This window comes from Fomitiporia mediterranea (genome assembly GCF_000271605.1).
Source record: "Fomitiporia mediterranea MF3/22 unplaced genomic scaffold FOMMEscaffold_8, whole genome shotgun sequence".
NCBI classification, from domain to species: Eukaryota; Fungi; Basidiomycota; class Agaricomycetes; order Hymenochaetales; family Hymenochaetaceae; genus Fomitiporia; species Fomitiporia mediterranea.
Window position 1 is genome coordinate 159369 of NW_006760393.1, and position 12643 is coordinate 172011.

Here is a 12643-nt window from a genome sequence, read left to right on the forward strand (position 1 = left end):
GTACATCATGGTTTGTAAAGTTTTATTTACTGACCCACGTGACCGTCCTGTAACCTACAAAAGGCGTTGTCTGAAAATTTGGTTACAATTTTGGAGTTAACTCCCATCCCTTCCCCTTGCGCTCTGGTCCGCCCTTACCATCCCTCTAGCCTGCCTGAACTCACTTCTCACCATGTCGTCGACAAAATACCTTGATCCGAAGACTGCGATTGCACACCTCGAGACGTACAAGAGGTCTGATGGCTTGTCTATCTCTGAACTCATGAACTCCGAGAAACATGGCGGGCTCACGTACAATGACTTTCTCCTTTTGCCTGGCAAGATTGATTTCGCAGCTCCGGATGTCGTGACAGATACACGTATCACGCGGAACGTGGTGCTCAAGACACCGTTCATGAGTAGCCCCATGGACACGGTCACTGAAGGGGAGATGGCCATTGCAATGGCGGTGAGTCATCTTAATGTACGCCTGGAGCTGGATTGTTCTCACTGACCGCGTGCAGCTGTTAGGGGGTATAGGTGTGATTCACCATAATCAGCCAGCAAGCGCACAAGCAGCGATGGTCCGAGCCGTGAAGCGCCACGAGAACGGATTTATCACCGATCCGGTCGTACTCTCTCCTAATCACATCGTCGAGGATGTGCTTGACGTGAAATCGCGCCTTGGTTTCAGCGGTATTCCCATAACTGGTACGTTTCAATTCATTTTTGTGGCGTATGATGAGCAATCTCTTTATTACAACCTTCGTTCTACCGAATAAACGCGGTATTCCTGCGTGACGAGTGGATAATTATTATTCTTATTAACCTGACATTTCCCTGTCTATTCAACACGGAATTAACTTTTCGCTCATTATCACGTCTTTCAGACACCGGGGCCCTTGGCGGAAAGCTACTCGGCATTGTTACAAATCGCGATGTGCAGTTTCGAGAACCCTCGACGCCACTGGCTGAGGTTATGACCAAGTCCCTCGTCACTGCTCCGGAAGGCGTTACGCTACAGCAGGCTAACGACATTCTGCGTGATTCAAAAAAGGGAAAGCTACCGATCGTCGATCGGGAAGGCAATCTTGTCGCACTTCTTGCCCGCTCAGACCTTCTTAAGAACCAGACGTATCCACTCGCATCAAAATTGCCCGAGAGTAAGCAGCTTTATGCGGCGGCCGCAATCGGTACTCGGCCTGCAGATCGCACTCGTCTGGCATTACTTGTAGATGCAGGGCTCGATATTGTCGTACTCGACTCCTCGCAAGGTAACTCGATTTTTCAAATCGAGATGATTGAGTGGATCAAAGCGACATACCCGAATCTCGAAGTCATTGCTGGAAACGTCGTTACGCGCGAACAGGCGGCATCCCTGATTGCAGCAGGTGCGGATGGTCTGCGCGTTGGCATGGGTTCCGGCAGTATTTGCATTACGCAGGAGGTAATGGCTGTTGGTCGGCCACAAGCAACTGCTGTATACGCAGTAGCGGAATTTGCGCGTCACTTTGGTGTGCCTGTCATTGCGGACGGCGGAATTAGCAATGTAGGACATGTTGTCAAGGCACTCGCTCTCGGTGCAGGAGCAGTGATGATGGGCGGTCTGCTAGCCGGGACAAGCGAGGCACCAGGCGAGTACTTCTACCATGAAGGCAAACGCGTGAAAGCGTATCGCGGGATGGGAAGCATTGAAGCGATGGAACAGGGCAAACCTGGCTCGAAGCATCAACAGAAGCATCCCAAGGGCAGCGCTGCTGCGCAAGCTGTGCAGGAGAATGCAGCGACTTCGCGTTATTTCAGCGAGGCCAGTGCAGTGAAAGTCGCTCAGGGTGTTTCGGGTGATGTGCAAGACAAGGGTTCTGTGCGGCAGTTCCTGCCATATCTCCATGCAGGATTGCAGCACTCGCTTCAGGACATCGGACGTCACAGCATCGTAGAAATGCAGCAGTCGGTTCAGCAGGAAAAGGTCCGGTTTGAGCTCAGAACCGCAAGTGCGCAAATTGAGGGCGGCGTCCATGGCCTACATTCGTGAGTCTCCTCAACATAAATTATATGGTTCCTTGACTGACATTCTTAAAGGTACACAAAAAGGCTATTTGCTTGACTGACTCGCTCTGTGCTGGGCTTATCTAAAGTCATCTACGTATCTACATAACTGTGATCATAGGATTAGAATGCGTAAGGGTTATCGGTGCTTGGTTGTATGACGGTGTAATGTATAGCTAGAACAAACAAAATGATGAAAAGATGTCAATAAATTAATAATATCTTCCCTACCGGGTAGCCGGAAGTTCATGTCCGGCAGCCGTGCGCAGTCTCACGGCATCATTCAATATGTCCGCAGCGCGTCAATCTTTGAGAGACGGGAACATAAAGATGAAGTGGATCGACTATGCTGTGTAGGTATCTAGCTCAGCATGTTCCCCAGGAAACACCTCGCAGGCCTTCTTGTGTGCTTGGCTCTGGTGGCAGACATCATCAACGGTACGGGCAACTTCGAGTGTTAGCATTGACTTTGGTCTTATCTGATGCGTTTGGATTCACCACAGGCCACCCGGAAGAATTCGCTGAACGACTTTCAGGTGCTGAGCTTGCTCGTAGGGAGGTAAGTCCTCTGCAATTTAACGAAAAACCCCTTTATTCCAGGCAACTGATTTCGTTTCCTAAGCACCTTGCGCACAAGCGACATCTTGCAGCGCGAAATTGTGCCTCGTCGATCAGTGCGTTTCATAAGACGCGTCGTGCAAAGAGATCCTTGGCAGAGCAAGTTACGCTCGGAGGATTAAAGGATTCGGGCTCGACTGAAGATGCCATTCACAGTGTAAGTTGTTACTTTGTTCTTTCCATTTACCCAAACAATCGCTGAATGCATTGCATCTTAAAGTCTACCTGTGTCACTGCCCCAGAGATTGAAGAGGGCCCGTATTATGTTAATAATGAGCTCGTCCGACAGGACCTTGTTGAGGATCAGAAGTAAGCGCTTTTATTGTCATTGTGAAGATCATCTGTTGACCGTCTTGAACTGGAAGAGGTGTATTGCTCCGTCTTGACATTGGTGTCATCGACACTGCATCGTGCGAGTCCGTCCCAGATGCGCTTGTCGAAATTTGGAGTGGTGAGTCATGCTTCTCCTTCATCCTGTTTTGCAAATATACCTTTCTTATTCAATGATGTTTAGCAAATGCGACTGGGTTTTATGGTGCTTTTGAGGCAAACACGCTAGGTCGGCCTCCTAAACAAGGAGGCAACCACTTTAATGGCCTAGGCCCCACTGATAACCGTCACCCACCTCCCGGTCGTCTCAGAGGTCCTGACGGTCCTGGGACTCCGGACAAGCCGGGCCGAGGTAGTCCAGGAAATCCAGGTCGCGGTCCTCGGCGAGGCGGGCCCACCATGTCAAGCAACGCAACCTGGCTCCGTGGAGGGTTCCCGACAGATGACTCTGGTACTGTCGAGCTCACCACTATCTACCCAGGGTTTTACTCTGGGCGTACGATCCACGTCCACCTTATGGTCCATACGGACTGGGAACAATCTTCAAATGGCACGCTCATCTCACATGCAGGGAGTCTCAAGCATATCGGACAGTTGTTCTTCGACGAAAGCTGGAATGATCAGGTGTTGAGCCTGGAGCCGTATACAGAGAACAGAGGTAGAAGGACGCTAAATTCTCAGGATCATGATTTTGCGCGTGCAAATGTAGATGGGAGTAGTGCAATCGTTGAGTGAGTGCTCTGAAATTGTGTAATGAGTGAATCGTTTGAATAAACCGTGCATCGAATTGCAGGCTGGAATTACTGGCAGACTCGATTGAGAAAGGTCTCCTTGGGTTTATCAGTGCGTCACTTGGCATTCGCATGTTGCAGCAGTATCCATCACTAACTTCACGCTGTATAGCAATTGGCATTGACCTCAGTGCAGATTACTCCATCCACTCAGGAAATTATTATAACAGCACAACTGACCTTGACGCACCTTTCCAGAATGCCGATGTCAGTATCTAAGTTGCATCTGATTCTGCCTGAGGTTTTGCAGTTGTTTTTTAACAGAAAGATCCCTTGTAAACTACTAATGACTTGGCACATAAATAACAAGACTGTATTTAGCGGCGCCTTTTACACGTTTAGCTCAGTAGGACAGATGAACAGTTGTCATGTGCGAAATCGATGTTCTGTTGGCCAACAAAACGCACTTTACAAACTTCAAAAGAACAAGTCCAACTGTAGCCATGTTAGCACTATAAATTCCTATAGCAAAACTGGACCTGTAGAGTCCTGTTTGGGAGTTCGATTTATCTATGCTATGTTATAAAATCTTTCTTTATTTTCCCTGATTTTATGCTGCTAACAGGCAGTCAAGGCCACCACCATATCAATAAAATGTAAAGTTTTTTTCTTTGTAAAAGTCAATCTAGTTATAGATATACAGCATACATTTGCATATCCTTTCAGAATTTGGGAAGCAAAAGACTCTTACATTTGCATGCTCCAGATAAAGAAGAGACAATGTATACACTTATACACTAGTCCAGATTTTGTATACTCCTTCTCATCTACTCCAAATATAATATCCTAAAATTCAACTTTATCTAAAAATTCTTGATCCTGTTTTTTCATTGCATTCAACTTTTCTTCAATTGTTTCTTTTACAGCTTCAAACCAGCCTGAAGCACTGTTTCCATTGTGGGAGTGATAATCATTAATATGATTATGAACAATTTGTAGCATTTCTCTATACAAGTCATGCTTTGCTTCTTTCTCATCATCATAATCTCCTCTACCTACCGGGATTGTAAGAGCAGAAAGATGAGGGCAGTTGTGTTTGGCTGGACAGTTTTTCCAACCTGTAGTGTGTTAGTCAGTATATTGTTGTGTTTACAGGCAGTTACTTAAAGCATTGTTTCTCACTTGTGTGTGCCGGTCTAATACTTATTTCATCACGGTGCTTACCAGGTATATACTCTTTGTCACCAAAGAAAGTCTCCATGCCTTATATTGTTCAATAAGTATAAATAATATTAACATTTGCACAAGTTTACCTCCTACTTACAGCTGTCAAGGCCTCTTTGCAGTGCGGTCAAGCTTCTAGTAAGATATTCCACGTCCTTATTGTCTTCTTTTTGTCTTCTCTGAGAGTCATTCCCCTGATTCTTTTTGTTTGTTTTTTTCCTATCCGCCTCAGAACTAGAGCTTCTATTTGATTCTCCTACGTCGAAAAGAATTTCTGGAGCGTCTTTCTGCTTTGACCGTATGTAACTAAGTCTTCTAAGCATACTGCCAACAGCAACTTCGCAGAGGGTCGTCTTCTGCATTGCATTTTTAAATAGCAATATTGCTTCGCCCTTCCTGTCGGATTTTCCCGGTAAGTGATGACGCTAATCAGTGTCCAAGGTCGTTGCAAAGTAGTTGATGTAGGCAAAGCATTACGGAAAAGGGACGATCACATAGCATTTTCCGGAGTTCACCGGAGTACATCATTGAGCAAACACATTTACCATACATACGCCAACTACAGGTCTCTATACACTATATACACTTCAGATGTAATTTTGAATCAATTACAAGGTTCTCTTTCATATATCTCCTACCACGCAAAGTCTACGAAAGCACAAGACTCCCAAGGGAGAATGGTACCTCTGTCTGTCACTCCCTGCACGTAGAACCGTACTGTGCTCTCTTTCAACTCATTCGGCAGTGTGCCTGTCTCTATTACGAAACCATTAAGCCCAACACCTGTTGTAGCTCCTGAACCCCATCCACTTGTTCCAAGGAAAATAGCTGACCCTGATGGGCGTATACCGGTTGCGGGTGTACGTGCTTCTACGTAAATATTTGCGTAACGGAAACGAGGGAACCAATGTGCGGAGCGATCCAGGACCCACGGCGGGCGTGGGACCTCTGGGATAAGGTCTTCTGCGCGGAGACTCGCAGGTGTTGTGTATGTGATGCACGCGTCCCAGGTGATCAATAACACATCTGCAGAATTTGCATCTCGCACACAGTCTACCCACAGGATCTGAGTCTTGTAAGGTGACAAGTTTTGTAGAGTTGCCTTCGGGGTGATACTAAGCTGAGCAAGTTGGACATCGATAGTGTAAGGAAGAGATCCATCTTCTGACGCCATGGCAAGGATAACTCCTACATTCGCTGGAGTATCTGGTTCCAGATCACCACTGGGTTTGCAAGTAATAGATACTTTGTTCCAACCACTCTCGAGCTCTGAAGATGTCAACGGAGTGATATCCACATCTGATTTTCCCTTGACGGACAAAGCGAGGTCGAATTCGTGTCCAATGGCAGATATCTTGTAAATTAATTCAACCTCGTAGAGACTACCCGACGTGAGCGCAATGGATTGTACCGGGATCCAGAAACATCGGAATGAGGGCTCTTCTTCGGACCCACCTTCACCCGTAAGTCTGACGGTCACGGACGATCCCCCGTTAAATGCATCGTCGAAATTCAATATAGTCGAAGTTTTTGGAAGCGGAATGTTCAGATCTGTCCCCTCCCAATCGACTCTAGGTCTCGGCCATAGCAAGTTACCCAACGATGTCTGTTTATCAATATCTGTCCAACCGTTATTCTTGTGCATCATCCGTCTACCCTCGACAAACCAGCCATGACCAACTCCGGGACAGAAGGACGTATAAAATGGCAAAATGTTAGGATTAATAGATGGCGCACTCTGGAAAAAGTCGCTAATTGGCCTGAATTTTCCATGTGGACACGGTGGTTCTCCATCACGTTGTGGAGCATCAGGTACTTCTACATGAGCACCTTCGATCGCAGGACCAACCCACAACGTACGTTCGCGTTCCCACCATGTCTTCCAACTCCATCCATCCTTTCCTTCATCATTCTCCCAAGACCAGCCGGGCCCGAAAAGTGCAATGCTCAACCCTACGCCCGCTGGATCGATATGTTCTGCAGCGCGGAAGCATCCAAATCCACCACCTCCGTGACAACCGCGGCCCCAGACATCAATGCCTATGTATATGTCTTGCAGAGTTTTCTTGCTACCTTGGAACAAATCTGGCGCGAGGCCAAGAAGGTACTGTGCAGAGATAGCAGGGAAAGAAGGAGGCCAGGTATAGTTTGTAAAAAAAGTATCCGACGCTAGGAAGAATGAGACGTTCCGAGAGTTCAGACGGTCTTGCCAACGCAAGTCGCCGGTAACAATGACGCTGTCATACCTGCATCATAGCCATCAGTAAACGAACAACAAGGTAATCCATAACGGACACTTACCAAACTGTCTGAGCATGACCACCGACTTTGTGTTTGAGTTCCGCGTTCAAGAGGCTGACCCAAGTTTCTATGGCTCGTGTTTGATTGGCCCTTCCAGGAAGTGGATACTCGAAGTTGAGTAGATAGCCGTCAAATCCGCGCTCATAGGCAAGGTCTGCAAGGATGCGAGCATAGTATCGGGAAACTGGGAGACCATCACCGATGAGCAATGCCGGAGGTCTTGTCCTAGAATTTGGCAGTTTTCCAAGGAAAAGACGAAGTGTGTCCTCCATAGACTGCTCATGTTCAAAGATCCTGCAACAAGTGGTATGAAAGACCTAGAAGGAAGAAGAGTTCACTGATGCTCACAGCACTCCAAGGATCTTGACACCTTGTCGGTGAGCAGCATTAACCCATCCAGGTGGAGGAATGGTCACACGATGATGCGAAAAACTATTTAATCAGAGTCGGTGGTGAGCGCATTAGTCTGGAGTTCTTCCATATTATTATATTTACTAGATAAATGTGTCGCAGAGATCCCAAAAATTAAAAGTATATGCCAAAGATGAAGGGCCTTCGCTGTAGCCGCCCTGAAAATCTAGTCAGATATCTCTGGTGTAACGTAACGGGCCGCGCGTCTTGCCTTGTAGTCATGGCACACCTTGAGAGCATATTAGAATTTAACATCATATTCGGTAGTCACACCGAGATAGTACCAGGAGTTTCCCAGAATTTCTGTGAGAAGGGTTGTCAGGCTTACTGCGTGGCGTATATTCCAGGAGACCCTCTAATTTGGTTTGATATCTTGGTTTTGAGGTCCAGTCATCTAGTTCCGCGAGAGACTTGAAGACGTTTGGGTGCGAGGGCGTTGAGTGGGGTTCTTGATCAGAAATAGTTGGCATGGTCAAGGGCTTATTACAACAGTAAAACGCGGATGGTGCATGTACAACAAGACGATGATGTGGTCGGTGTTAGCAACTGAACTGAGAAAGGTTTTCGCTATTTTGTGATATTATGTAATATGATGATAGGAGTTTGATGGAATTACCAAATGGAGAAATCAGATCACACGATGTTGATCAGAAAAATGACAAAGCACAGTCACCTGCACTGTCTCGAGCTCTCTCTTCCACTTGCTCACTCACTCAACTCAATCATGTCCGACCTCGATACTGACCTTTATGGAGGCAAGTGAAGCGAGTGATGCATGTCCGTGTGGTTCTCACTGATAGGAATTGCCTCAGATCTCTACGGTGACGACAATGAATTTGCTGTACCCGTCGAGGAATCAAATGAGTCAAGGATGCGACCACAGGAGCATGAAAAAACCACAACGTCTTCCACAGCTCCAGTAACTTCGACAGACACAACAAAGACCAAGTCTCCTTCACCACCTCCATCAGCAACAAGATCAGAAGAATTACAAATTCCTTCGTTTGCGAATGGGAATGCTCCACAACCGATACAATCGTATGAGTCTTTCAGTCAAGACTATTCTTCACGAGCAGACCACGGCTATCGGACTCAGCCCCAGCATGATGACGATGTGTCTACCATTTCCTCTCTTCAAGTTGTAGATCGGCACGTACGGCCATCGGAGATGAAGGATGAAGGGTGAGTACTATAGTAGTGTTTAGTATCCTCTGAGCGTTCGGGTTGGGACGGGAAAACGTAAGTGCGGTCTGCTCGACTGTACGGACTGCTGCGGACAATAGCTATTAGCTGTATCGTGATAGTTACCCTCTCACGATGCACGTCGTGTGCATTCGTTCCATACTTCGAGATTAGCTTTGTAGCTACTCCGTAGACTTGCGTCTATCTCTTCGACTAGGCTAGGCTAGGCTACGATCGACTTCCCTAGACAGACAGACAGACAGACAAGCTCCCTGTTCTGCGCCTTTCGTGTCATGATTAGCGTATCTAGCGCAATAGCCAGCCGAAAGAATACGATGATGTTTCCCCTGCCTTTCAACTCTGATCGCTCAGCTCCAATCTGGTTGCTGCTGAACAGTATGACTTACTGCAAATGTCCAGGAAAATGTTCATCGGTGGATTGAATTGGGATACGACAGATGGTAGCTAACTAGTCTTCATTTTTTTGCTTGGCAGAGTAGGACTAAAATATTGTTTGCGTAGAGGGCCTTAAGAAGTATTTTGAACAGTTCGGAAAAGTCGAAGCTTGTACTATTATGAGAGATGCTACAGGACGCTCCCGCTGTTTCGCGTTCTTAACCTTTGAAGACCCGGCTTCTGTGAATGCCGTAATGGTCCGCGAACACGTTTTAGACGGTAAAATTGTACGTTGCCGAACAGAAAAAAATTCTTTGTCAAGTCAGTTTTGACTTTGTATTAGATTGATCCGAAGCGCGCGATTCCTAGACAAGAACATCAGCGGGCACAAAAGCTATTCGTTGGCGGGCTTGCGGGGACTGTGACCTCAGAATCAATGCGGGATTACTTCTCGCAATACGGCAAGGTCATCGACTCGACAGTCATGCTTGACCGAGAAACAGGAAGAAGCAAGGGCTTTGGCTTTGTTTCGTTCGAGAATACAAATGTAGATCCGCTTTTGGGATTCGGAAAACTCGAGATTGACGGAAAACTTGTATGTGATGAGGATATCTTTAAGCATGTTTTGTACTCATTTCCTCTCGCTTCTGCTTTACTTTAGATTGATGTCAAGCTTGCCCAACCAAGGCACCAGCGCGATGGCACGGGTAGCGAAGGTGGTGGGAATTATCGTAGTGGAGGTGGATACAGTGGACAAGCCAACGGCTCCGCTTATAGCGCCGGTTCTGGAGGAGGCTTTCCAGGTGGACAAGCGGGAGCGGTGAGTAGCACAGGTGCAGGAGGTGGGGGACAAGGTGCGGCAGGAGGCAGTGGGACTCCATTCGACCCACAGGCGCTCGCCCAGCTGTATACGCGCATGTTCCAGCAGTTTGGAGGTGCAGCGGGGATGGGCGGTGGTGTGGGCGGTATGGGCATGATGGGGGGCGCAGGAATGGGAAATATGGGTGGCATGAGTGGCATGGGGGGTATGGGTATGGGTGCAGGTAATGGGGGTGGGATGGGACGTATGGGTAGCGGCTCTGGTATGATGACGATGGGTGCGGGACCTATGGGACCTATGGGAAACCGAGGCGGTATGGGCGGTGGTATGGGCAGCGGAGGTATGATGGGCGGCGGACCTATGAATGCTCCTCGAGGTCCGAGAGGTGCAACTGGCCAAGGTCTCGGTCCTCAGCGGACACAAAGGGGACACACATATCATCCTTATTCACGATAAACATCCTTTTCGACGTCTCGGTCCTTCGATAACTTCTGAAGCCTATTCGTACAGCTACGAAAGGACGTTGTGATTTATTGCCTTGTCCTCTTTCGTCTACCTTCAATTTCTCCTTCGAGTACGGTACATGGTATTTCCGTAGGAGTAATAATATGTTTTATGTATTCTTCTGTATCAAAAATTCAATAAAACTACACCTCACTCGAGTTTGAATAATCACGAATTAAATTATCTCGATAAATTGTATTTGGAACGGTTTTGCAAGAATTGTTACACAAAAATATAAAGTAGAACCAAGTGACGTTGCATGCAAGACAATCAATGGCGCAAAAGACGGGAAGCAAGCCAGGGTACTTTCAAGTTTCCCAAGCAGGGGAGGACGTTCAACTAGCAGGATTCCAAAACTCCGCATGTTTTTCATGGCAATGATTCCAGAAGGCTCCGGGCTTGTCAGAAGGATCGTAATCGAGATGCTCACGATTGCCACGGCCGTTTGCAAGTCTCGACGAGAAAACGGTTAAGAGACATACATGTGGGAAAGAATTATGAAGGATTGACTCACTGACATAATCCACATACGTAGGTCGTCTCGGATTTTTTCCACGAAACGAATGTTGCGAGCAAAGCAGGGGAATCGCCAAGTTTAAAAATTTCAGAATACTAATATGACGGGCACGTGGTTAGATCTTCCGTTCTGTTCGAGCGATTCTCGACAATCACCTTGTATCCTTCTTCTTTGAGCCAAGTATCAAAACCAGGCCTCAAAGCATTTTTGTGACGCATAAGACAGTGGTTCCAAAAGGTAATTGGATAGATGGAAGGATCAACATTAATAGGGCCCCTACGATCTTTCTGGTGATGGCGGTCATGTAACCTGCAAGCAAGTCAATTTGACATTTGCAAATTTCATGGAAAACATTTTTTGCAGTGGATCAAACTTACTCGCAAAATCCGCAAATGGGCCGATTTTCATTATTGTTCCACGACGCCAACTTTGCGAACGCCTCGTAAATTCTGATGACGTGGCTCGGTATTTCCTCATCGATTCCGACTTGGTCCCTGTGGATCGATGTCGAGGGCGATGCAAATCGCTCGTCTGGGTCATCAAGGGGAATCGCCGATGTAGGCGATGACCCTAACATATGACCGTCTGACGGAACTGCAGCAGGTGCTGCAGACAACCTTGAGATCCTCCTACGTTTTATCGGAGGTCCAGAGACTAGCGGAACAATAGGAAAATCTACGAGATGACTTGGGGCTACGCTTGTCGAGGGCGACAACGACAGAGAACTTCTACTCCTTGTGACCGGGGAGCCAGGTGCGTTTTGTGTCGGTGTGCGTCGAGGGGATTGTAATGCTTCGGGTGGGAGACCGTATATAGCTGCCATCTGGAGATTGGATATCCAATAGTGCAGTCAGAAAGACTAGCTAACAATAAATGATGGTTACTAACTTGCCGGCGAGCTGCAATCAATTGATCATTTTCGGCACGCAGCCCTGCAATCTCCTGCAGAATATTTAACGATACAGCGTAGAAGTAAATAGTGAGTTTATTACCTCCTTATATTGATTTATTTCACCAGTATCTAGTCAAGCGCATCAGCAATGACGTTCGAGATCGTGAAGAAATGCTGCTCACGCTTTTCATTTTCGTCCCTCGTCGCATTCGTGCTCTGCATTCATGATTAGTGAGAACCTAGCGTTGCGTATATTTGCGACTACTGACCTCTTGAACTTTGTCCAGTTGAGCCTTCACTGCATAGGGAAAATGGAAAATTAGTCACCGACAATGCGACGGTCAAAGAAAAAGCCTACTCGTTCTTAAATTCAATTCCAGTGTTGCTATCTTCTTCGTTTCGTCCTTCAGCTTCAGCCATTTCTTTTGTTGTGAAGGCATAATTAATGATGTCATTGGCACTCTGAGCTGCACACATACTTGTCGATACTTGTCCTTGTCCATCTCGGCTAACGGGGTAATCAATCGTTATACCAAAGCAAATATATAAGTCTGAAATATACCTGCTGCACGCCCTGTTTCTGCTTCCGCGTACTTCAATCTCAAGCTTTCGTCTTCCCGTAGACCTAGAAATTTACGCGTTTGAGATTATTCCGTTACAAGGGTCAGTCTGCGCACTTTCACGATGCC

At 47.0% G+C, this 12643-nt stretch overlaps 5 protein-coding genes across 5 annotated transcripts; 4 read left to right on the top strand and 1 right to left on the bottom strand.

Moving 5' to 3' along the window:
* Nucleotides 1-115: 115 nt before the first annotated feature.
* FOMMEDRAFT_147489 (IMP dehydrogenase) lies at nt 116-2227 on the top strand. Its single transcript, XM_007267941.1, has 4 exons — nt 116-448; nt 504-690; nt 870-2010; nt 2062-2227. The coding sequence occupies exons 1-4, from the start codon at nt 173-175 to the stop codon at nt 2084-2086; spliced, it is 1629 nt and encodes a 542-aa protein (XP_007268003.1). The 5' UTR covers nt 116-172; the 3' UTR covers nt 2087-2227.
* Nucleotides 2228-2848: 621 nt separating this feature from the next.
* FOMMEDRAFT_89859 (aromatic compound dioxygenase) lies at nt 2849-3986 on the top strand (the record flags this gene model as incomplete). Its single annotated transcript, XM_007267942.1, has 6 exons — nt 2849-2955; nt 3012-3097; nt 3161-3205; nt 3365-3707; nt 3770-3819; nt 3880-3986. The coding sequence occupies 6 exons, from the start codon at nt 2849-2851 to the stop codon at nt 3984-3986; spliced, it is 738 nt and encodes a 245-aa protein (XP_007268004.1).
* A 1576-nt stretch (nt 3987-5562) lies between these two features.
* On the bottom strand, nt 5563-8113 carry FOMMEDRAFT_168992 (uncharacterized protein; the record flags this gene model as incomplete). Its single annotated transcript, XM_007267943.1, has 6 exons — nt 5563-7177; nt 7233-7526; nt 7581-7664; nt 7728-7801; nt 7855-7872; nt 7928-8113. The coding sequence occupies 6 exons, from the start codon at nt 8111-8113 to the stop codon at nt 5566-5568; spliced, it is 2268 nt and encodes a 755-aa protein (XP_007268005.1).
* Nucleotides 8114-8334: 221 nt separating this feature from the next.
* On the top strand, nt 8335-9171 carry FOMMEDRAFT_21255 (uncharacterized protein). The gene is made up of 2 exons (XM_007267944.1): nt 8335-8398; nt 8456-9171. Exons 1-2 carry the CDS (start codon nt 8368-8370, stop codon nt 8827-8829), a joined length of 405 nt encoding a protein of 134 aa, XP_007268006.1. The 5' UTR covers nt 8335-8367; the 3' UTR covers nt 8830-9171.
* Nucleotides 9172-9237: 66 nt separating this feature from the next.
* FOMMEDRAFT_88841 (uncharacterized protein) lies at nt 9238-9882 on the top strand (the record flags this gene model as incomplete). The annotated part of the gene is made up of 3 exons (XM_007267945.1): nt 9238-9286; nt 9348-9508; nt 9565-9882. The coding sequence occupies 3 exons, from the start codon at nt 9238-9240 to the stop codon at nt 9880-9882; spliced, it is 528 nt and encodes a 175-aa protein (XP_007268007.1).
* Between the last annotated feature and the right edge of the window lie 2761 nt (nt 9883-12643).